The sequence below is a fragment of the Dicentrarchus labrax genome, unplaced genomic scaffold (assembly GCF_905237075.1).
Source record: "Dicentrarchus labrax unplaced genomic scaffold, dlabrax2021, whole genome shotgun sequence".
Taxonomy (NCBI): domain Eukaryota; kingdom Metazoa; phylum Chordata; class Actinopteri; family Moronidae; genus Dicentrarchus; species Dicentrarchus labrax.
Genome location: NW_026136711.1, coordinates 3,715,351 through 3,740,580, shown reverse-complemented (window position 1 = coordinate 3,740,580; position 25,230 = coordinate 3,715,351). Strand labels below are relative to the sequence as shown.

The 25,230-nt window shown below is 41.6% G+C and overlaps 3 protein-coding genes across 39 annotated transcripts in view; 2 read left to right on the top strand and 1 right to left on the bottom strand.

Annotated features, from left to right (window-relative positions):
- LOC127372300 (sodium/hydrogen exchanger 9B2) overlaps nt 1–9,182 on the top strand; it is a 10,157-nt gene extending 975 nt beyond the window's left edge. The window contains exons 2-15 of one of the 4 annotated variants that reach the window (XM_051415854.1): nt 1,601–1,666; nt 4,176–4,265; nt 5,180–5,279; nt 5,550–5,720; nt 5,801–5,943; nt 6,046–6,173; nt 6,326–6,407; nt 7,146–7,239; nt 7,312–7,418; nt 7,497–7,646; nt 7,730–7,838; nt 7,923–8,059; nt 8,625–8,799; nt 8,916–9,182. In XM_051415854.1, coding sequence (XP_051271814.1) covers nt 1,601–1,666; nt 4,176–4,265; nt 5,180–5,279; nt 5,550–5,720; nt 5,801–5,943; nt 6,046–6,173; nt 6,326–6,407; nt 7,146–7,239; nt 7,312–7,418; nt 7,497–7,646; nt 7,730–7,838; nt 7,923–8,059; nt 8,625–8,799; nt 8,916–9,004 — 1,641 coding nt within the window. In that variant the 3' untranslated portion in view covers nt 9,005–9,182. Of the gene's footprint in view, nt 1–1,600; nt 1,667–2,611; nt 2,631–4,039; nt 4,266–5,179; nt 5,280–5,549; nt 5,721–5,800; nt 5,944–6,045; nt 6,174–6,325; nt 6,408–7,145; nt 7,240–7,311; nt 7,419–7,496; nt 7,647–7,729; nt 7,839–7,922; nt 8,060–8,624; nt 8,800–8,915 lie in introns of those variants that run through there. The other 3 variants (XM_051415855.1, XM_051415853.1, XM_051415852.1) reach the window with 3 other exon arrangements.
- LOC127372309 (butyrophilin subfamily 1 member A1) overlaps nt 1–25,230 on the bottom strand; it is a 113,110-nt gene that overhangs the window by 86,786 nt on the left and 1,094 nt on the right. The gene's annotated exons all lie outside the window — the stretch shown is intronic.
- LOC127372301 (sialoadhesin-like) lies at nt 11,496–23,849 on the top strand. Of its 5 annotated transcripts, XM_051415856.1 has the most exons (10): nt 11,501–11,574; nt 13,200–13,238; nt 14,827–14,901; nt 15,898–16,006; nt 16,353–16,507; nt 20,590–20,835; nt 21,506–21,787; nt 21,947–22,192; nt 22,458–22,586; nt 23,497–23,849. In XM_051415856.1, the coding sequence occupies exons 1-10, from the start codon at nt 11,550–11,552 to the stop codon at nt 23,607–23,609; spliced, it is 1,419 nt and encodes a 472-aa protein (XP_051271816.1). In that variant the 5' UTR covers nt 11,501–11,549; the 3' UTR covers nt 23,610–23,849. The 5 variants fall into 5 exon arrangements, with proteins under 5 accessions (XP_051271817.1, XP_051271816.1, XP_051271818.1 ...); XM_051415857.1 differs by lacking the exon at nt 14,827–14,901 and having other exon boundaries at nt 11,496–11,574; XM_051415858.1 differs by lacking the exon at nt 14,827–14,901 and having other exon boundaries at nt 11,515–11,574; nt 16,375–16,507.

Sequence of the window (25,230 nt, the reverse complement as noted above, 5' to 3'; positions counted from 1 at the left end):
AATCTGAATTTAATTGAGAGCTGGACTGTTGACTGAGGGAATTAATAAAAAGCATGACCTTCTTAAAAACCTTGTGACCTCACTGTGAGGATCAATGATCACTTGGTGTTGGGCTGTACTTAGTAACATGTAACAGTAATGTGATTACTTTGGTCAGTAATGAGTGTCAGGATGTCTCCACACTCCATCGTCAGCTCCAGTAGTGTTAGAGTGTCAATAATTAATCTGTTTACACCAATTAAAGACCCAATTACTGGTTCACAGGAAGAGTTACAAACACATGAATAAATGAGAGTTCCTTTATAGAGTAAAAGAGACTGAATGGAAATTATTACTGATACATAAAATTAAACACAACCTGATGAAAACCCTGTTTGAATTCATGCTTCACTATCAGGACCAACTTTACTTTACACCTGCAAAGTGAGGACATGACGGTTTATGGGGATATTTCATCCAGTCTTCACCAAAATTAGAAGCATTTTTTTTTTAAGAAGAAAATAATGTGAATTAAACAAACCATTTAAAACTGCAAAACGTTTAATTTTCTACTCTCTGAACCTACTGATGGTTTACAGAGTGAAATATGGTCCAGTAGTGGTTGCTGTGGTTTAATTTTAATTATTATGGCCTTTTTTTGCTTCCGTAAACGGGCCACTTGTTCTTGATTTAAGGTTTTTACTTTACGTGTAGCTTAGTGGCAGCAGTGACTCAGAGAAACCTTCTGATCAAACTTTATCAGGAAGATCTTTATTATTATAAACAGGCTTCATTAATACAACTGAGCTCAAACCCACAATGCTTCACTCTATAGTGCCTGTACTTAGCAGTAAATAAAAATAAATATTGGGCTATACTTAGTAGCATATTACAATAATGTGATTACTTTATTGTTCAGCAATGACCTGATCAATATATCTCTTGTCAGACTGGTACTGAGCATGTTTAACTCCTAGCAGAGATTATGTCCATAATCAGCAATAAAGACTTTTTAAAAGCTTTTGAACATTTTCTGGAAGCAGTCTTGTGAGGTTCTGAGGTTTATCTCGTGTCTTTTTTGGGATTGTTGCAGCCTAAAATTTTTGTATAATTCATTAAAAATCATAAGCAGAATAAAATCGCACTGTTTGGAGGATAAACGTGAGACGTCACATCGCATCATCACAACTAGAAACAAGGACAAGCAACAACAAGTTTGCAGATAACTCAGCTAACGTTAGCCGCCAAAAGTTAAATATTGCTTCATAAAACAGTTTCTCACTGGACCTGATAATTGAAGTAAATAACGAGTGAGACATCTTTTTTCCTTCTTATCTGTTGAGACATGCACATGCGCAGTTAGCCAGCTTGCTTACGTTAGCCTGTTCTGTTCAGAGCTGGAGGTTTTGTGAATACTTTCCGTATGAACTGTGTGTGTATATTTATATATACGTGAAGCTGACGTTGGGCCTTCTGGAGAGCAGTGTACTGGCACTGGGATAGCTGCTATCTAATTAAATACTAAAGACACAGCGTGTTTGTGTGCGCAGAATTAGATTCAGTTTAAGTTTGTAAATCAGCGTCCTCACAAGTATAGTACAAATGTGTGTGTTTGTTTCAGATGATGGACGAAGAATCTACCAAGCGCTACTTGCGGACGAGTGACGATGGACAGAAACAAGCTGAGGTACCAACTGTTTGTCTTCACGTCTCTTAATGAAACCTGTGATCCAGATGTGCAGCCGCATCCACCACCTGATGGATTTTAACTAGCTGGTTAGTTAGCATTGTGCTCACATGAGCTTTCAGATCTAAATAGCTTACTAACGATTGATGTAGATTAGTTAGCTAGTCTACAGTTAGCTAATTTAAGATGTTAATATATATTTGTCTCTTTTCTTTTAATCATCTTCAAACTGTGGTTGTCTTCTCAACATAGACTAGCCTAGCATGTAGCATGTTTAAGTAGAGAAAAGGAGAAAGCTCATCTGTTATTGGAGCAAAAGGGGGCGGGGCTTAGAAAGGGTCAATTGCAATGCTCGGGTTTCAGCCAGTAGAGGGCGCTATTTATGCATTTTTATAGCACAATCTGTAAATACTCTGCTCTAAAATGTCCCACCACTAAATACCCATGTACACGCTTTCAGGTGAAAAACTTGGTTTTGTGGGTTCAGATAATCTTTAAGGGTTCGTTCTGCTTATTTAATGTTGAGGAAATTATTATTTATTTATTATATTTATAGCAAAATCGGGCTGGAGGAGGTCTGGCGGCACTAACTGGTGAAGTAATCCGATCTGCTGCTCTGATTGGCTGGTTATATGTGTCATATGTGTCTTCTGATGTTTTACAGGATGATTAGTGAATCATAAACTATATCTGCTCACACACACACACACACACACACACACACACACACACACACTGAAGGTTAAAGCAGAGTTAGGAAACGCTGACTCAGCAGACTGAGTGTCTGCAGTCTGAACTGAAAGAATTTGACAAACTGAAGCTGCTCATAAAGTTTCTGACGATTTATCTTCGAGTCTGTCCACTGGTGGAGTAACACGTTTGTCCTGAGGGTGGCGCTAGAGGAAAGGTCACAAGGTTTGCGAGGTTATTAAGATCAACAACGGCTGAGAACATTTTCCATCATGTGAGTGTGTGTAAGAGGTGTGTGAGTGTATCTGCTGGTTTAATGATTACTGATGAAACAATAAATCTTGTTTATTAACTACAGAAAGAGACGACGAGAGAGAGAATGATGGATTGAAAAAAGAGGAGGAAGGACAAACGAAGGAGGGTGGGGAAAAAACAAGGAATGCGCAAACAGTCACTGTGTGTGTGATATTAGAAATCTTACCTAATTTAACTCTTAGATTTAAGATTATCATAAAATATGTATCTATATAATGTAATCTAGCTGTGTGAGTGACTGAATTTGACTTTACACCTGGCAAGTGAGGACATGGTGGTGTATGTGGACATGTTGTCCAGTCTGTAACACATTACTTAGTAACTTTATACAGTCCTACTACGTCCAGGATCAGTGTTAGATTGTCAATAATCAATCAGTTTGCACCAATTAGGCACAAAATTACTGGTTTACAGGATGTATTGTCAGAAATGTAATAAATGATTCATAGGTATGTTTTCATTAGTGTATAATCACCTGAATATCAGAGTACGGTTACGGACTGAGGTGATGTTCCTTTTTCATTCTTTACACAAGAATTTCTGACACTTTTCATGTGACCAGTTCAGGTCAACACCACCGCGCCCTCACCTTCCTATGACGGCCGGCTGTTCAATCCATCTTCCAGTGTTTTTATTCTCCAAATAAAACAGAATAAGAATAAACACAATGGCCTAAAACAACCACATACTTCTGTCTCCACAGTCTTGCACTTAAATTCATTAATTTTTGCACATTACTCCATACCCACGATGCACAGTGAGAATGTCTGTCAGAACCGGGTATATTAGAAAGAAAAGACAAACTACCAGAGACAGAGCAGGTTACAGAGATCTGCTGGAAGTTTACCCAGTGATGCTTTATAAATCAAAATGTAATAAATGGTCAGTGCAGTGTGTGAACTACAGGGGCAGCTCGGGTCCTCTTAATAAGACAGAAGGTCCCCTGAAACATGATTTGTTACATTTTGGGGGTCTCTTAAATACTGACAATATGCTGTTATTGCCATGCATTTCTATTTTTCTTCATCATCATGGATTATGAGTAAACTTAAGCTACTACTGATGTATGATTTGTTCGTAATTCACTTTAATAAAGAATATAATATATATTAAATAAATGTTCCGAGTCCCAGTCAGTCTGTGAATCACCATTATTAATGTCTCTGTTTTATAGTCAGCTGACCGACTACTGACCCCCCCACCACTCTCAAAAGTTGAAAAAGTGAGCTGTGGTATAGTTCACACACTGACTACAATGGTCCAGAACTGAAATTGGTCCTCACAAAGATAGCAACAGCCCGCACACACACACACACACACATATCAGAGCACAGACCGCTGTGGTGGACAAAGTGCAAAACCCCATTCACTGTCTATGTCTCTCTCTCTCTGTTAACACACTCTACATGTCTCTTTTTTAATGACTAATTTAAACACTCTCTCTGTCTCTCTCTCTCTCTCTCTCTCACACACACACACACACACACACCTGTCTGTTGTGAAGCGAGGGAGTAAAGTTCAGGTCAGTCAGGAGGAGAGAGAGATCACCGTCCTGCCGCGGAGGAAGACGGACGAACTGGACGACACCGCCGGGGTGAGTGTTTGTCAACACACACACACAGAAAGGTCAGCTATTAATAGAAACGAGGGTCGGTGTGGTCACACTATGATGTGTGTTGATCCAGTTTGTAAGAAACAGCCAATCACAGACATTAACAAGTATGTGGACAGCTGATAATCTGCTGCTTTAACAGTTCCTCTGGTCTCCACCACGTCTTTTACCACCAGGCTGTATGGTGCTGCCGTGTTTCTCTGTATTTGTTTACATTTTGTCAAACTTAAAAGTAGCTGAATTATGTGTCAGCAGCTCCTGTTTGCAGTGAACTCACAGATGTACAGACAACTGTCACTGGATCACTGCCATACTGCAGGATAGTGTGTGTGTGTGTGTGTGTGTGTGTGTGTGTGTGTGTGTGTGTGTGTGTTTTACATTTGAGTGAGTTATGAGTCAGTAGGAGTGTGGCAGACCTTCCTCTGATGCTGAAACAGGAAGTGTCTCTGTGTGCTGCTGCAATAAGACTTCCTCTCACTGGAGCTAAGAGCCAGAAACTGAGACAGTACACAGAGGATCATTGATCCAGTAACGTGCTCTGATCCTGGTCTCATCCTGGTTCTGATCCTGGTCTCATCCTGGTTCTGATCCTGGTCTCATCCTGGTTCTGATCCTGGTCTCATCCTGGTTCTGATCCTGGTCTCATCCTGGTTCTGATCCTGGTCTGACCAGCATGGTGATCTGCATCTGCATTGATCAAAGTTTCATGAGACTAAAAGGTCTTAAGTTAGCCAGCTAACCCGCTAATCACGTTTTATGGCATATTACTGTATATTTAAATAAATGTATAAATTCTCACTTTCAAAGGGGAAGAGCTCTCTCTGTGTGTACATATATAAATATACATACTGTGTGTGTGTGTGTGTGTGTGTGTGTGTGTGTGTGTTTGGATGAAGATGGCAGCATCTGACTCGTCCTCCTGCTGTTCGTCTTGTATCAGCCTGAAGGACAGATGTCCTCGACCTCATGGACTCTTCAGCCTGGTCATTACTAAAGGTACCTGAGTGTGTCTGTGTGTGTGTGTGTGTGTGTGTGTGTGTGTGTCTGTGTGTGTGTTAATACATTAATACACACACAGTCCATCAGTTGAAGTACTAACATAAAAACATAATTTGCAAAATGTCAAATAAAATGGCCACCGTTGGTCAGCTCCAACAGGGGAACACTGTAGAGACTGAGAGACTGTGTGTATTAACCTGTGTGTGTGTGTGTGTGTGTGTGTGTATGTGTGTGTGTGTGTGTGTGTGTGTGTGTGCGCGCGCGCAGTGTGTCTGTTCGCTCTGCTGTTCGGAGTCGTTTGGTCCATCACAGGAAGTCAGTGTTTACCTGGAGGGAACCTGTTTGGCATCGTCATCCTCTTCATCTGCGCCGTGCTGGGAGGGAAGCTGGTGGGAATGATCCAACTGCCCACGCTGCCCCCCTTCCCTCCACTGCTTGGTACGACCCATCCTGACCCCTAACTATTCTAAAACTTGATCACGACTGAGTGCGGTCTTAAATGTCTGAACCTCCTGTAGGTATGCTGCTGGCCGGCCTGCTGCTGCGTAATGTTCCCTACATAACGGACGCCGTCTACATCGACACTCACTGGTCTGCAGCTCTGAGGAACATCGCCCTCGCAATCATCCTGACCAGAGCCGGACTGGGTCTCGACCCCTCGGTGAGTGTGCACACACACACACACACACACACACACACACACACACACACACACACAGTAAAATAAACTGCACGTACCTCATAATGAAATGTGTGTGTGCAGGCGCTGAGGCGTCTGAAGGCGGTGTGTGTGCGTCTCGCAATCGGCCCCTGTGTGGTGGAGGCCTGCATCGTTGCTGTGGTTTCTCACTTCCTGCTGGGTCTGCCGTGGGTCTGGGGCTTCATACTGGGGTAACACACACACTTCATCATGAATAGATACATGGAAAGAACAGCTTTCTGTATCTGTGAGATTGTACTGAAAATCAATACAGTGACTGTGTGTGTGTGCGTGTGTGTGTGTGTGTGTGTGTGTGTGTGTGTGTGTGTGTGTGTGTGTGTAGTTTTGTCCTGGCTGCAGTCTCTCCAGCAGTTGTGGTTCCGTCCATGTTGCTCCTGCAGAGAGAAGGATACGGAGTGGAGAAGGTAAACCATCAGCTGAAAACATTACTGTGATCAAAAAAACACCAGAAGCACCTGTAAGACTCACAGAACCTTCTCACTGGCCACAAGAACCTCTTTGATGACCAATAAAACCTAGATGAGCACCCAACCCTTTTCAGTGATGACAAGAACCTCCTAAAGCCATTAAACCTTTTCAGTGATCACAGAGACCTTCTAAAGAGCCTCTAGAACCATCTAAAACCTCCTATAGAACCATTAAAACCTTCTTAATGACCACTAGAACCACCCTAAAGACTTCCTCAAAGAACACTTCCCCAGTAATTACAAATATATGCACCTAAAGAACTGCTAGAATCCCCTCAAAGACAACAAGAACCCCCTAAAGACCCTCAGAACCTCAAAGACGACAAGGACTTCCAAAAGCCTTTCAATTAGTAGCTTCAAAGTATGCTTAGTGACCATTAGAACCCCCTCCAGGACTCCTAGAACCCCCTTAATGACCACTAGAACTACGTAAAGGACTTTTAGAACCTGCTTTATAAATGATAATTTGTGTTTGGATGATGTTGTTCCACCCGAGCACCAAGAACAGTTTCAGTGTTCCTTTGAATTGATGTCATGAAGGCCGACTAGAACCTCTTAAAGGAAATGTAGAACCTCTTCAGTTACCACTAGAATCTCCAGTAGGTCTCTAATAACTTATTTATTGTAATTCTGTGATGTTCTATTAACGTTCTACTAATGTTCTGTGTTGTTCAGGGGATCCCCACCCTGCTGATGGCTGCTGGGAGTTTTGATGATATTCTGGCCATAACCGGGTTCTCTACCTGTCTGGGAATCGCATTCTCTACAGGTCTGTGTTATTTTATTCTGTTCCTCTTGGTTCCACTTTGTTCTGTTCTTTCATGCTGTGTTTGCCCTGCAGGTTCTACGTGGATGAACATACTGAAGGGTCTGCTGGAGGTGGTGGGAGGGGTCATAGCCGGGCTGATCCTGGGTCTGTTCTTGTACTGCTTCCCCAGCAAAGACCAGGTGAGACTGTGGTTGGATTTTGTGTTCTTATAAACTTTAAATGTGATTGAATTAACTCTTTATTCTGTCTCCCTGCAGGAGGACCTGGTTCTGAGGAGGACTTTCATGTTGTTGGGTCTGTCCGTATTTTCTGTCTTCTTCAGTCATGTTATTGGTTTTGCCGGAGCTGGTGGTCTCTGTACACTGGTGCTGGCCTTTCTGGCTGCTCTGGGCTGGAAGACCGACAAGGTAACAACTTTAATCTGGATTAAACACCTGTTCACACAACTGATTCTGGACTGTTTGAGTTTAATGTTCATCTGTATGTCCAGGCCCCGGTGGCAGCCATGGTAGGCCAGTCGTGGGATGTATTCCAGCCGCTGCTCTTTGGTCTGATTGGAGCAGAGATCACCATAGCAACCCTCAGCCCCAGTACAGTGGGTAAGCGCCAAAACAACCAGGAAACAAGTAAACCAGGTATCAAACACATATTTTACATTCTCTTTGTTGGCTCTCTGTGTTCAGGTTTAGGTCTGGCTTGTATCAGCATCGGTCTGGTGATCCGCCTGCTTGTCACCTTCCTGCTGGTTCATTTCGGAGGATTTAATCTGAAGGAGAAAATCTTCATCTCTGTGGCCTGGCTGCCTAAAGCCACCGTACAGGTCTGTGTGTGTGTGTGTGTGTGTGTGTGTGTGTGTGTGTGTGTGTGTTTGTTTGTGTGTGTGTGATAAAGAACCTCATCACTAACAAGAACCACCTGAATGACCCCTAAAACCTATAGGAGCCTTTAAAGAATGACTTACAACCCAAAGGACCTCTAGAACCTTTTCAATGGCCCCTAAAACCTCCAGAAGAACCAACTAACCACCTTTGACTGCTAGGAGCCTTTAATTGATGTCTAACAACCCAATGGACCTGTAGAACCTCTTTATTGACTGCTAGAACTTCCTAAACGACCTCTAAAACCTCATCAGTGACCTTAAGAACCACTGAAGTGAACCCTAAAACCTCCTATTAGACTCCTAGAACTGTATAAAGGATTCCTAGGACCACCTAAATGACACCTGGAGCCACCTAGGGACCACTAGAACCGCTTCCCATTTATTAAGTTACCTCTAGGACCTTATAAAGGACCTGCAGAACCTCCTCAGAGACTACATGAATCTCAATGCTCATAGGCTTTCAGTTGTTTGTCCAACGTGTGTTTATCTGTTTATCTTGTGTCAGGCTGCTATTGGCTCCAAGGCGTTGGACATGGCGAGGGAGGAGGGCGACGAGACCTTAATTAAGTTCGGTTTGGATGTGCTAACGTTAGCCGTGTTAGCCATCCTGACCACAGCGCCTATTGGAGCTCTGGGTATCGGACTGGCAGGACCACGTCTGCTGACCCGGCAGGTCAAAGGTCAGCACACACCACACATTGGTCTATCTATACTTGTGAGGACCCTCGCTTAACCCTACCCTTATAGATTGATAGATAAATCATATATTTACTGACACTTTTGATCTTTTTCTCAGCAGATGATGCAGAAGGCGGAGCCACAGCTCCAACCAGCAACGGGATTGGTCAAGAAAAAGACACTGTGACCCTTGAGAGCAAGCTATGAGGCTTCTGATTGGACAATCAACAGAAAGCTATATATTATACACCTTAAGTTAACCTTCTATAGTTGCAGATGTGTTTTTTTTTATGTCTTTGCTGTATGTTTCCTTTATGATTTGCATTACCTCGCTGTATATGATGGATACAATTATATGATATAATAGTAAAACAAGAAAACTCAAGACTTGTGTCACTTACTGCTACGACTACAAGAGGTCAGTTAGGTAAGTTAGTTAGTATAAAACATAACATAATAAAGTTAGACACTAAGAGATATTTACTGTATCAATAGTATAAAAATAAGTACAAATGATTACACTTGATTTAGTTTATGTTAGTATTTTATGTCATGTCCATGTTGAAAACAACATACAGTATATATAGTCACATCTTAACTAATGTCAGCGAAATGCTAGCTAACTAATCTATAGTAATCATTAGCTAGCTAGTTAGCTAGATCATCTACATTATTGTTAGCTAACATACAACACACAACAGTCAATGACTTCTGAAAAGATGGGTTGTGATTAGTGATTTGAACGTGGACAGTCTCGGGGGATAGGGGGTAGTTACGGAGAAGGCGAGCAGCATAGTTCTGGGTATAATTGGATTGAGTTATTCAGGATTTTGGATGATGTGCCATAAAAAAATGTCATCGCAGTGGTCAATTCTGGATATGATAAAAGCATTGATCAGGGCAAGAGGAGACAGGCAGACACAAGCCATGTTTTTCAGGTGTAAAAAGGCAGCTGTGCTGGTCTGTTTGACGTGGTGTTCACAGGAGGGGTTACAGTCAAAAATGACTCTGAGGCTGGCGTCATCAGCGCATCGGCGGATAAAGATGAGGACCAAACACCAAACACTGGTGATGTTGCCGACCTATTCGTAAGATTTGACCTTAGGCAGGAAGGCGCTACCAGTGATATTATGGGAAGATTAAAGGTGTGTGAGAGAGAATAGAGCTGTTGATAGTGTCACTTTATTTTTTCAAACATGAATTCACCACAGCACAGTTTCACAGCAATGTGAGGTAAAACAAGTGCAATAACAAATTCTCAATAAAGAGGAAACAGAATTAAAAATGTCATTATGTGACAGACTATACTGTGATACAATCAGTAGAGTTCTGCCTTTGAGTGTTTCCTGTCTGTTACTAGTATCATATGTTTTCATTTCTTCCTCCTCAGACCACAGTGCAGCCAAGTAACCGCAGGGTCGGACACTTTAGAGACACTAACACTGCTGTTATTGCAGTAAAAGCAGTGGTGTTGCAGTAGCTGCAGTATCACTAGTACGTGTATTTGGGAATTTTATTCCAGTAACAGAAGTACTATAGACAGGGTTCGAGTTATAATCTGAGCTTTGTGGGAGTCTCGAACATATATTGCAACCAGCCTGAAATATGCCAACTGCCATCACTCAAAGCGAGAACGCACAGTACCCTATGTAGTGCTCCACTGGTGGGAGGATGCATTGGTTTTTGCGAGTTGTGAATCCAATAGAAAGCAAGCAGTCAATACAAAAGAAATAATAGTAATTCAACTGAAAAATGCATTATTTGTGATTAAAATAGTTAAAAAATTAAAAACATTGTTTGTAATATATTAGCGGCCTCCATAGATTTAAGATTTTACTGCTTTCACAGGAGCTCAGACCCCTTCTTATTGGCTCCCAGATACATACAGAAACCCAACTATAGAATGATTGGAGCTTCTGAATCATTTTAATCAACACTACCACAAAAGGTTTAACTGTTAAGGGTGAAGTTAAAACCTGCTTTCAGGTAACAACTAACTTCACGTTTGCAAGTTGTCGGAAAAAAAACGGATTAGGAAAAGGTACGTACATAATGTTCAACAAATCATTGACTTTTGGTTTCACATGGGACACCAACAACCGACCACCTCCATATGCAGACTTTCTGGCTCTTACTTCAACAGCGGACGAGGGTTACCAGCAGCGTACAGCAAACGTGACCAAGTATAATTATTTGATAACTTGGGAGTAAGAACAGTTGTACTGACACAAGAACACAAAAGATAATAAAATATTTCCAGAAATGTAGAATGTTGTCTTTAAAAGAAGTAGTGACTGATACAAGGTTTAAAAAGTATTGAATGTTCATGAACTATGTTGCAGTATGAGGATTTATTTCTAAAGAACTCTGAGGTGGATTTATTGTAACAGTTATCTTTACTGAAGCGACTTCACAAAGCTATCTGTGGTGAAAGATCAAGACTCCACTTTCAGATAAACAGGATGTGAGCCTTTTTTTTCAGTGTCTCTTTGTGGACATGAACAGGTGAACAGCAAAAAAGGAAATATATATACAACACATGATATTTAAAACAACTGAAAATTAAAAAAATGAAAACATGCAATCAAATATTAACACATGAATATCAGAACTAAGTTGGATAAAAATATACGTTCTACTCTGCCATGTGCTGTGCTCACACCCCCTCCCGCCCTCACTGTGGTTGATTTAACAGGATGTACTCTACCACATTTCTACCAGACGGTCAGTGACGCTTCAACCTGCAGACACAATGAAGGCAACTCTGCTTTTCTTCCGTAAGTAGTAAACACTTTTAACATTGTTAATTCAGCATTTCAGGCAGTAATAGAGACGTATTTTCATTCAACTTTACAGTAACATACACACGTCTTACAAAGGAACGAGGAACAGAGTTTTTTAAATTGACCTACTTAGTAATAAAGGATAACTAGTAACTAACTAGTAGGATGTATCACTTTACGTAATTTAACAATCTTTAATACTTACTGCTCAATCAGGAGCGATGTGCGTTTATTCACAGTAAGTGTATGAAGTAATCCTTCCCTGATCATTCATTCATACAATATCTCCCAGTCAGCTCTCTAGTAAATTGCCATTATCTACTAAATACTCCTCCATTCTGAGTTAATAGTGATTCATGGATTATAATTATTCCTCACTCGTTTCTTAGCAACCACTCTCAGTTCTGTGTATAGACCTTTTTCACAGCTGAGTTTCAGGACTGGCACTACTGCCGTCACCTGCGTCCCCAACTCTCCGGGGTTGGACCAAGACCGATGAGGGTCTGGATAAACCTCACTGGACCACCCCGGTAGAGGCATATAAAGCCTGCAATGAGCTTGTAGCACGCAAGTGTATTAAGGGTTGCGTTCAGAGCTACCATCACATTTGCATTGTGTGACAAAGACTAAACAAAGTAACTGGTTTTTAATTTACCTCAGTATGATGTTGTAGCCTGACCACTGTTTTCTATATAAACGTGTTTAAAATAAAAATATTAAGGATGCATTGATGCAAGTATCAGGAACCGGTCTGATAATGAGCTGTACTCGTACTTGTAATCATAAAACTACTCCGATTACCTCTCGTTAGCTGCGCAGGTAGGCCGAGGAGAAACAATTTAAAGCAACTGTTACAACAACATCATTGATATTTAATTTGTTGCAGTCAATGTGAGGAATACATGATGAGAATAAAAACATGTTTTTCAAGTCACTGTTAGAACTGCAATGGTGTTATTAAGTACTCATATTGGTACTCGCATCGGCAAGAACCCAAATGTAAGTACTTGTACTTGGTTGGAAACAAGTGGTATTGGTGCATCCCTAAATAATATATATGAATATGCAAAGTTCTGATCTCTGTCAGTTAATGCTGCAACGCTAATGACAAGAGAAATGCATCGATGGAAAGATCTTGCCATTCTGTAGTCGGTTGTCATTCTAGCCTGCAGACAAGGGAGACGTTTGACCCTGAGGTGACAGTGCGCCTTTTAATTTTTGTGTTTTTCTCAGGTTTAGCTTTTAAAAAGCATCCTTAGACAAATAAATACATCTAATCTAATGAGCTGGAACACACCTTGGCATCTATAAAAGTCATAAAATCAGTTTTTGAAAAATTTCAGAAACATTTCATGTATTCGGTGGCCATTTTGAGAGAGGATGAATTTGCAACGCTCCAATATCAAAACTTATAAACCCACATCTGTGTTACATGTGTCGCTTTAATCGCAAAATGCACCATTGTTATGAATATTTCCGTCTACCTGCCCCACTATACAGTTACCAGTAATGATGGAGCTGAATATTTAAATGTTTGATTTGGTGAAATAATTGTTTGTGCACACACACACACACACACACACACACACACAGTAGTCTGACTATGACTGTTGTTTCAGTGTCGTTGAGAATCTGCAGTATCTTCGTCCACAGTCGTGGTAAGTTTCAAGCTTCATGTGTATAACAGAATTCAATTATTCTCAGAGGATAAAGATGTTTAAGTAGTGCCTACTCAGTTTGCATAATGCTCCATTTCAGATTAATGTATAATATTGGATTATACTCATTAACACATTAATGAGGACATCACCTTAATGTTGCAGATGCATATTCTGTATTATCTGTAAATGCCCCCCGCCGCCCCACTGCTTCAGATTAGGTCTGTCCTCTTGCATCAGTTATTTCAGTAAACACCTCCAAACAAAAAAACCTTTATATTGAGCTGCCAGTGGCCCCTAGTGGTTGTTGTGATTATGACGCGAGGAAGTCACCCATAATGGGGGAAGGTGGGAGCAAAGGTCAACAAAACATCAAAGATCACTCTCCACATCCTGTTTCCTGCCACCAGTCAACAGTCAACACACAACCACCATCATCACTAACCGTAATAGAGTGGTAAAAGTAACCATGACGATGAAGCTCCCCTATCCTTAAAAACTTCTACATGGTACTTTCCTTAGGTGTTGATTCTGGTGCCCCCTGTGGACAAAAGCAGCAGTGTTTCTACCACATTGTTTTCATTGGGGTTTTTTTTGCAGTTTTTTTTAATCAATTTTATCAAAAAAAATGTCAGTGCCGTTTTCCTTTAGTTGTTCCAGAGTTCTTCATTAGCACTGCTGTACGCAAGGTCTTAGAAATACTGAGGTCCAAAGACTTGCTCGAGGGCTTAAGGGCTACGCATCAAAGCATCAAAGTTAAGTTATTTTTAGACAATTATTTCACAACTTTTACTGAGTACTTAGTAACCTCAGAGGCCCCAGTGGGTACAACCATGCTCACCACAGGTACTCATGTGGACAAAAATACCAGGGAGGGCCGATCAATTTCACAGAACCAGAATCGTCATCCTGTTCATTGTGACTTCAGAAAACACTTCGCTCTACCATCGCTCTGGACACCAAACCACGTAATATGTACTTTAATTTGGAGGACTATAACAGTTGATTCACAATTCCTGTAAACTACTTGTGTCTTCTAGTCTTTCAGCTGCTTTCCGTCCGTAGGGGTCACTACAGAGGCGATGATCTGCGTATTCAATGTTGCATCTGCTTTTTATGCCAAATCCCCCTCCTGACACAACTGTCCCCATTCATCCTGGCCTGGGAGTGGCAATAAACGCTCAGCTGATGCTGCAATATGTAGTACTCTACAAAAACTACTTTAAACACAGAAAAGTGCAATGCAGCGTTCATTCAAGTCAGAATTTTTAAGTTGGGAACTCAGGCGAGCAAAATGGTGGCACACAAAGAGAACAGAAAGCAGAATGACCTTCCCATCAAACTTTTACTATTTGTAGTATCAGCTGAGTCCTCTGTTCCTCTTGTCCACTGGGACGTGTTCAGATCAGAAGTCGGGATACCCACTCAGAAATTATCAACCTCCGCCTTGTTATGCATTGCAGCACAAGTACTTCTGCTCTATTGGTTTTGGTAGATTTGACAGCCTAGTCACCTCATTTCATGGTCCATGGAAACCCCAGACCTGCTGGGTCCATTTGGTCACTTCTTGTATTGTTGTGTGCACAAGAAAATCAGGAACAGGAAATCTGGTCCAGGTGGCTGGAAGACAATGTGATGACCTGGCAAAGGGAAGAGAAGGCAGGTGAGCCGCTTGTAAAGACTGATGAGGTAATGAGAGGCAGGTGACTGTTGGAGTCAGGTGAGCAGGATTGGTAGCACAACTAGAGGACATCTGGCGGACAGGTGGAGAATGGCACGTTCTTGGAAAATTCTTGTAATTTTACCATATTTAATGCCTTTATTAGCCGGAGAGGGAAGAGAGAGAGAAGGTCCCTACCAGAGATGTTTTAACAGGAATGTAATGGCTGCCTGGATTATAACTTTTCCAGTTGAACAACATGTTTGGGGCACACAGGAAGGATCAGGGAGGATGTACAAAGTTCAGGGGCCAGACTGTGTGTACAGAAATAAGCAGATGTCAATGAAAGGAAGAGGACAGAGAAGTTGAACAGAGAAAAAATGAAAACATTTAAGCTGATCTTAATCAAGCTGATAACACAAAAGTAAATCATCACAATGAAGTTTGATTGACAGTTCACAGACGGGTGTGTAGACTGCAAATGACAACATGTATATATTGGTGTGAAGCAGTGAGAGCTGCACACTTCCTCTTTTTTTATAAATACCACTTGTGAGAAGTGGGTGTAAATGATACTTGTGCCTTCACATTGTTCATATATGTGGGCCCTGGACTAATCTGTGTTGAAAAGACAACCACATTTTGAAGATGGTTCAAAGAGAGACATTTATATATAGTCACATGTAAGGGGTAAGCAAAACTTATAAATTGTAAAATGTAAATTGTTTACTAAAAAAGCATCTTCTGAAGTAAACATATCAATTTCAGGTTTAAATTAACAACTTCCTGTTAGTCAACATAGATTAGCCTTGCAGGGGAGGGGAACATGAATGCATGAACCAGATTTTGTGACCATCCATTTAATAGTTGTTGAGATATTTCAGTCTGGAACACAGCGGTGGACGGACAGACTGTCCATTAGCAGCTCAAAACTAATACACAGATTTTTACACTGCAAATGTTATAAACAAAATAAAAATCAGTTTCTGTCTCTTCCAGCCTCTGTGGTCGTCTCTCCCAGCAAGTCTCAACATTTCAATTATGAGAAGATCTCTGTGAGCTGTGAGCAGTTCGGCCCTGGTGAATGGAACGTGTGGCGATACACAAGGTGCAGTTTTTGTGTTTTACTCCGTCACCAATAAACCTGGCACACTTTATATTCCTCCTGACGATCGTTCTCCAAATCATCCATTGGATTGTAGTCTTTACATTTAGTATGCTCTCTGTCATTCAAACTGATGTATCAAAGCCCAACAGTAGTAATCGGGACGGCTCTAGGTGCAGAATTTGGAAGTAATTCCTCGGACGCTGGACTGCAAGTTTAAGATCGATCACTTTAACAAGCAAGAAACAACCAATGTGTCTGATTCTGGTTTTGATGTTGTGACTAATGTTGGATTGTCTCTTCAGGTTTAATTCAAACAGATCAATTAACTGTGATGATGTGTTCACAGTTTGGAAAAATTTATGTCACAGTGTGGGTCCGGCTGGGGCTTCCCCACTCTCTCTGCCTGCGAGATTAAGACGGCGAAAACGCCCGACAGTGGCGTGTACTGGTGTGAATCTAAAAACGGAGACAGCAGTAATGGCATAAACATCACTGTCACTGGTAAGATCCATAAAATTACATTACACTGTGCCTGCTGGACAATACTTCCTCTTCTACTTCCTTTTCAGCACATGTATTGTGCTGACCACAGATTTGACATCTCATTCAATATCATCAGTCAGTGCTAGTTATTAAATAAAACAAACTCTTACAACATGTGGAGTCAACATAGACATAGTCCAAAACATATCTGCTGTTGACTGACAACATTTCAGTGATTCACATAAATTGTTTTAAAGGGAACTGATGACAATAAAAGGAAGTGAATCAGGGTTTGTATGATGATTCAGCTCGGTGGAGGCGCAATTATCATGACAAAGACCGTTACCAAAGAAACACAAACTGCCAACACAAAGACTTTGCTGTGTCTGTGACATATGGCATATAAACATCCACATTACAAGGATGTACACATACTTTAGAATGAATGTGTTCAGTCTCAGAATATGCTTACGATGGGGACGCTGTTAGTTTATCCTAATACAGAGATTTAAATCATATTTACTGAAAGACCCAGAGTTTATAGTATTTATAAATACTCACATAGATACTTGTTTAGAGACCAACTCGAATTCAGCATCACATCATTTCTCAAAGGAAACATAAGAGGCCATATTTGATCATACAGAGCACCTAAAGTCAGACCGGCGCCGGTCAGCTCTTACTCGATCTCTCTTTTTTTTCTAATTTATTTCACTTTTTGCTTCCCTTTTTGTGGAAATTACTTTGTATATACTTTTTAAGACAGCACTGCACTTTTGTTGTTTTTGGGAGTCCTTATTTTTAACAATATCCAGACCGGCCGGCGTAACAATGCACGAAGCGGATCTCTACCCAACAAGACGGACGATACCAACGGGAGTACAGAGAGAGCAGCGTCCTTCTTTTCACAGAGACCTGGCTCACACCGAGCATCCCAGACGCCACATGCTGGACAACTTTCACCTTCTGCGGGCAGACAGAACAGCTGACAGCCGTAAGGGGAAAGGAGGAGGCCTGGCTGTGTTCGTGAACAAGAGGTGGTGTAAACCTACACACTGCACTGTTAAAGCACAACTGTGTAGTAAGGACATTGAACTGTTAGTATGGTCTCATGCTAACTACTATCTGCCACAGGAGTTTTCACATGCTATTGTGATAGTGGTGTACGTCCCCCCAATCTGCTAAAGCGGACACAGCTTCTGATGCCCTGCTCTCAGTTACCAGCGAGCTGCAGACACAGCACCCACAGGCCCTCTTCCTCATCTCTGGAGACTTCAATCATGCTTCTCCCTCATCTGTTCTGCCCACATACACTCAGTATGTCACCTGCCCCACAAGAGACAATAAACAATAAACACTCGACTTGTTTTATGCCAACACCAAGGAGGTATATTCTGCATTCCCCCCCCTGGAAGAGCTGACCATAACATTGTTCACCTGCAGCCTGTATATAAGCCTACTGTACACAGGCAGCCTGTGGTCCCACGCACAGTGAAGAGGTGGACTGCAGAGAGCGAGGCAGCTCTCAGGGACTGCTTCAACACCACTGTGTGGACAGAACTGTGTGATCCACATGGGGAGGACATCAATGCCATGACAGACTGCATAACGGACTACATAAACTTCCGCTTTGAGAACATCGTTCCCTCTAGGGTGGTACATTGTTTCTCAAATAACAAGCTGTGGATTAACCCTGATATTAAGATCAGGGAATAAGGATGAGCTGAGGACCATACAGAAGGAGCTGAGAAGGAAGATCAGGGAGGACCGTACAGAAGGAGCTGAGAAGGAAGATCAGGGAGGGAAAGGCCAGCTACAGGAGGAAGATGGAGGAGCAGCTGCAGAGGCAGAATATCAGAGGGGTGTGGAGAAGCCTGGAAACCATTTCGGGCTACAAAACACCCCATGTACAGGTTGAGGAGGATCGACAGTGGGTCAACGATCTAAATCTACATTTCAATAGGTTTGATCAAGCACCCACTCCTCCCCCCCATGCAGCCATGCGTGGTTCCGGTGCCTAAAATATTGCACCCTAAAGACCTTAGCAGCTACAGACCGGTGGCTCTTACATCCCACCTGATGAAGACACTGGAGAGACTGATACTGGGACGTCTCCGCTCCGAGGTGGGCCCCTCCATGGACCCACTACAGTTTGCCTACCGTCCTAATGTTTGAGTGGAGGACGCCGTTATCTTCCTGCAACATCCAGCTCTCTCACACCTGGAAAAGCCCGGCAGCACTGTGAGAATCACCTTTTTTGACTTCTCCAGTGCGTTTAACACCATCCAGCCGGTGATTCCGAGGGACAAACTGGAGAGGATGGGTGTGGACCACCAGCTGTCTACATGGACTACCTCACAGACTGTCCACAGTTTGTGAGAAACAGGAACTGTGTGTCTGACCTGCTCACTAGCAGCACGGGTGCCCCCCAGGGGACTGTCCTGGCCCCCTTTCTTTTCACCCTCTACACAGCAGACTTCAGACACAACACTCTCCGACGACTCTGCGACTGTTGGCCTCATCAGAGACGATGACGACGCAGAGTACAGAGGACTGACGGAGAACTTTGTGGACTGGTGTCAGCGAAACCACCTCCTGATCAACGTGGGGAAAACCAAGGAGATGGTGGTGGATTTTCGCAGACGCCGTTCTGCCCTCCCCTCACCAGTGAACATCCAGGGAATGGACTTTGAGCAAGTGGACTCTTATAAAAGTTATTACCTGGGTGTTCACCTCAACATCAAACTGGACAGTACTCACCACACTGATGCACTCTATAGGAAAGGACAGAGCAGGCTCTACCTTCTGAGGTGACTGAGGTCTTTTGGAATGAAAGGGGCACTCCTGAAGACCTTCTATGACTCTGTAGTGGCATCAGCCATCCTGTACGGAGTGGTCTGCTGGAACAGTGGCATCACAGAGAGGGAGAGGAAGAAGCTGGATAAGATCATCAGGAAGTCCAACTCTGTCCTGGGCTGCCCTCTGGACTCAGTGAGGGAGGTGGGTGACAGGAGAGTCCTGGCTAAAGTGTCATCCATGCTGGACAATGAGTCCCACCCCCTGCACGGTGACCTGACAGAACTGAGGAGCAGCTTCAGTGACAGACTGCTTCACCCTCGATGTGTGAAGGAAAGATATAGAAGGTCTTTCCACAACGAACATTCTTAATATGTGCAATAGTATTACACCACAAGGTGTAAAAACTTCAAAACACCAGTTTGACACCAGTCTGTGCAATGCTACTTTATTTCATTATTTATCTTTTATGAGCTACTCTTTGCTCTTGTTATCTCTTATTCTGCCCTTTCTGTATGTTGTTGCAAACTGCAATTTCCCTATTGCAGGACAAATAAAGGTTTTCTTATCTTAAAAAGAAAATGTTGATTCAGTTAGAAAAAGGAATTTGTGAATGTGAACAGATACATTGCACATTACAGAAACCCTTAAATTCACTAACTTGGAAACGTAGAAGCAGCAGTGGCGAGGACATGGTACCATTATTATTAATTTGGAGACAAGACAAGCACATTTCTCCTATTAGCAAATTAAAAAATGTAACCAGGTAATTAAAACAGAGACATAAACAGTAGATTTTAAACATGTTATACATCAATCTGGCCATAATTCTGAGTACTCAGTAATAGTAGAATAACAGAATAACAAGTCACCAGGTCCTGATGGCTTCCCGATATTATAAAGCATTCTTCAATAAACAAATGTGATCATAGAATCATTTACTAATGAAGAAAACTATTACACTACTCTCCAACCCAGGGAAAGACAAACACAAATGTGAATCATGCAGGCTTATTTAATGCAGATTATAAAATATTATATATGCAGACCAAACAGGGTTTATTAGAGACAGACAGGGTTCTCATAATGTGCATCAACTGTTTCACATAATTAATGCAACCCAGAAACAATAAGATCCTTTGTTAAAAGATAACAACCTTTAAAGAACCACCACGCAGCACCCTCCCTGACATTAACCAGCCATTGATCTAACACTCTAGTTGTAGATACATTTTCCATCTTTCTCCATGTTCAGATATCTGTGTGTAAATGGATGAAATGCTGTAGTCTGTCTCTGTGTTCAGATGGACCAGTGATCCTGCAGAGTCCTGTCCTCCCTGTGATGGAGGGAGATGATGTCTCTCTGCACTGTAAAACAAAGACCCCTCCCTCCAACCTCACAGCTGCTTTCTATAAAAATGGCTCCCTCATCAGGACTGAGCCTACAGGTCACATGACCATCCACCATGTTTCCAGGTCTGATGAAGGCCTCTACAAGTGTCACATTGGCAGTCATGGAGAGTCTCCATCCAGCTGGCTGTTTCTCAGAGGTGAGTAGAAACATCAGTCATACATCAAATGTATGAGCATGTTTTGAGGAATTTCTTCTTTTTGCAATGAAATATGAAAACTGCAAAAAATATTAGCGATTATTTTGTATAATTCATTAAAATTTGAAGGCAACTTGTTCCTGTAAAAATAAAATTGCGAGACATTTACGTCTGCACATGTCTGCATCTTGTCAACAGGAAACAAGAAGGGAGTTTGGTGACATATGGCTCAATGTTTAGAAAAACAATGCTTTGAAACAACAGTAATTGGTCAAATTTGCGGAAAAAGTTATTGAACATGTCAGTGGTGAAAGACCAGCAGGTCAAATGTGGCACTGAGATCTAAAAAGACAAGTACATAAATGAGTCCTTTGTCTGAGGCAATGAAAAGGTCATTTGTAATTTTCACCAGTGCTTTCTCTGTGCCCAAACCTGACGGACAATCCTCAAATAAACAATTATAATGCTGCTTGTATGACTGCTGCAAACAAATAATACACCCAAGTAACCTTAATATCCCTACAACAACCTGGCAAAACCACAGCAGCCACACAGCATACAAAGGTTTTTTTGTAGAAGACATGGTTGTACAGTGCATCTAGTGGTCATTAGAGGAACTGCAGCTGATTGTTCCTGATCTGGCTCAGTGAAAGTCTGTATCTCTCCCCAGACAATTCTGCGCCAGCCTCGCTCACACCGTCGCCTAACTCGGCTCAGCTGTTTGAGTATAAAAACCTGTCTCTGAGCTGTGGTCACGACCGCATCTCTCGCGGATGGACGGTCAAGAGGGCCGTACATATTGACGGCAAGTTGGTCTTGCAAAGCTGTCCCCAACAAAGTATTACCCCTGATGGCTGCTTGTTCCTAACGGTAAAGGTGCCTGACAGTGGAATTTACTGGTGTGAATCTCCTGCATGGCAGCGGAGCAACTCTGTCAAAATCTCTGTACATGGTAGGTGCAATAAAAAAAACCTGTTCCACATGAGTATGAACCACAGAAGATTTGTTATTGACAACATTAAAGACATTGTGTTTGTAAAATACACTGGGCCAGAGAAAACGTACATTTCATTATCTTTAAGAGAGACATTTATTTTGTCTTTGTGTTGAGGTGGACCAGTGATCCTGCAGAGTCCTGTCCTCCCTGTGATGGAGGGAGATGATGTCTCTCTGCACTGTAAAACAAAGACCCCTCCCTCCAACCTCACAGCTGCTTTCTATAAAGATGGCTCCCTCATCAGGACTGAGCCTACAGGTCACATGACCATCCACAATGTTTCCACATTTGATGAAGGCCTCTACAAGTGTCACATCGGCGGTCATGAAGAGTCTCCATCCAGCTGGCTGTTTGTCAGAGGTGAGTAGAAACATCAGTCATACATCTCCTTTTAATGCATTCTCAGCTCCATGTGTGCTCATGTGCTCTTTTTTCTTGGCTCATATGACAACAGCTCTCTGCTTTTTGGTTGCTTGTATCCAGAATCCTTTGAACCACAGTTGTCTGGTACAAGGGTTGCATCAGTGCCGACAATCCGCTGGTGCTTTTCAGTATAGCTGTAAACATCTCTTGAGGGAATATTGATTTTGGACATTAATCTGACTGGATGTGTTTGTTTTTATAGATCCCCGCGGCTCATCCACCACACATCCAACCATGTCTTGGCTGAGACTGCTCTGCCACCTAGTGGTGTTCTGTCCATACTGCATCTCTACTGTCCTCATGGTGTCTTTGTATCGTCACAGGTCCACAGGTAACACTTACAGCCATGCTAGCAGCTCTGTGAATCTGTTCTTAGACATAGCAGTGCTTTACTGAGCTAAATTCTAGCATCAGCATGCTAATATGCTCACAATTGTGGTGAATGGTAACATGCTGATGTTTAGCAGGTGTCATGTTTACCTTCTTAGTTTTGGCATGACGTTCTCACTTTAGGCAGCATTATTAGGAATCACTTAATTTACTTTCATTGTTATGCAGATGACACCTAATCATATCTATCGATTAAGCCAAATGAAATTAATCAGTTAGCTAAATTACAATCTTGCTTTAAGGACATAAAAACTTAAGTACTTGTACTTGGCCCTCAACACCTCCGAAACTAATTTTCCAATGATATAGTTACTCTAGATGCCACTATCCTAGGCTCCAGCTCCGTCATAAAGAATCTTGGAGTTATCTTTAATCAGGATATGTCCTTAACTACAAACAAAAAACAACAAACTTCTAGGACTGCGTTTTTTCACCTATGTAACATTGAAAAGAATCCAGCACATCCTGTCACAAAAAGACGCAGTTTCTGCCTCTCAAAAGGAAGTTTTGCCTTAATGCTGTCGCCAAGTGCTTGCTTATGGTAGGAACTGTTGGGTATTTGAAAAGTGTCCTGAGATATCTTCTGGTATAATTTGACATTGTAAAATACAGTTGGAAACATTAAACACAAATGTTGACCTGACAGTGGCGCTAGATGAAAAGTCAAACATTTCATCACAATCAATCCAATAGAGATTTTTATTGTTGATATTTCAGTCTGGACAAAAGTGAAGACTTTTAAATGGCAATCAGTCAATCACCTTACCACAACATACTAAAAAAATCTGTTTTCCAATTTGACTTTTAAAAAAAAGTATAATATTGAATAAAATGAATACTCAACTCTACAGCAAAGACGCCTCCTGTGTCCATGGTTATGGCTCAGCTCAGCGAGGACGACGAGGGATCGGACCCACAGTATGATGATGTCAGTGCTGCCGTCACCACTGAGCATAATTTCTAGGATAAACCTTCTCTTGTTTGTTTGTTTGTTTGTTTTTTAATAAAATAACTGTTTTGTGGTTAATGTATTTTGGTCTATTTTGTAAACTGTATTCTGTATTAAAATGTTTCTTTTGGAATAGTTGTTTTTAATGGTTTGATGCTTTAATGTGTTTTTTCTTCTCTTTCTTTTTATAGTTTTTTTTATCTTTCAGGTCTGATCACTGAAATAAATGCAGTAATAAAGTCACATTAAAGGAAATGGAAATGAATATTTCTGACTTGGGCGACTGCTACTTGTAGAAACGACAGCAATGCACGTCACCATTACAATCCAAGTAATTCTTCATTCTTCTTCATTCACTGCAGTCAGCTTCTCCCGGTTAGGATTTCTTCAGTGTTCATGGTTCAGGAGGTTTCTACCGGGAGCCCAATTATCCACAGAGGTCAGATAACTTACTAACACACAACATATTGTATCAAAACTCACCTGGAAGAAAACATGGATGCTATTATTTCTGTTTAGAACATGGGGCAGTGGTGCACTTCAGCCTCTTGTGGCCAAAATGAGTATTACAACAACAGCTACAATAATTCACCTGGTGAAAGCTTGTTTCACCTGTTCCTACATCATCAACACAGGAGAGTCACATTACAGCTGTCTTATGGGACAGGATCCTTATAGCAGGGGCCAGAACAGCTAAAGGCTCTGGACCCTCGAGTGGACCCCTGGTGGTGAGTTGGGCAGCAGAAGAGGATCTGAGAGAACAGGAAGGTGTGTAGATATGAAGAGTTCAGAAACATACAAAGGGTCAAAGGTTATGAAGGGCCTTAAATCATTATGTTTGGTATTTGTTGTGATTTGGCGCCCCCCAGTGGAAATACCACTGTAAGATTTCACTGTAAATTTACAGTTATTAACTGGCAGCAGCCTCAGCAAAGTTCTGTATTTTATTTTCTTACTGTATTTTAAGTGTTATGACTGGAAATAATTGCAGTTCATTACTGGCGAATTTTGTGCAAAGTTTCATGCGTTTTAAAGCAATTTTGTTCTAAGAGATACAGTAAGAAACTTATAAACAATAAGAAACTGTAAGAAACAGTAAGAAATACAGCACTTTGTTGGAAAAGCTGCTGCCAGTTAATTACTGTAACTTTACAGTGAAAAGTGTTTGTAGTTTACAGTATGATACTGTACATTCATGCAGCAGCATCACTCAGTGATGATGGAGGCCATGTGTCTCAGATTGATGATTTCCTTTAATAACATAATGAATGAATTTCAAGGGGAATCCGACCCGGTGGCAGACATTAACAATAACTATATAGAAATATCCAATCTTCTCTCTGATTGTTTATGTACAATAACTCACTGTAGGACATTTAAAGTAGTAACTCTATGATTCAACAGGTGAAGGTCCCATTGCGTCAAGCCCCGCCCCCTTTTAAGTGAAAGCACTGCCTCTAATTTGACTGGTGGTAAATGTAAATTCTGAGCTCGTAAAATAACATTACTGTATTGTTTGTATCTATTAGGAGCATAAATCCTATATCCAGCAAACAATGCTGTTGTGTTGTTGTTCTATATAAAATACACAAATAGTTATTGATGAGTGTCCTGACATATACAGCCACCTTATTCA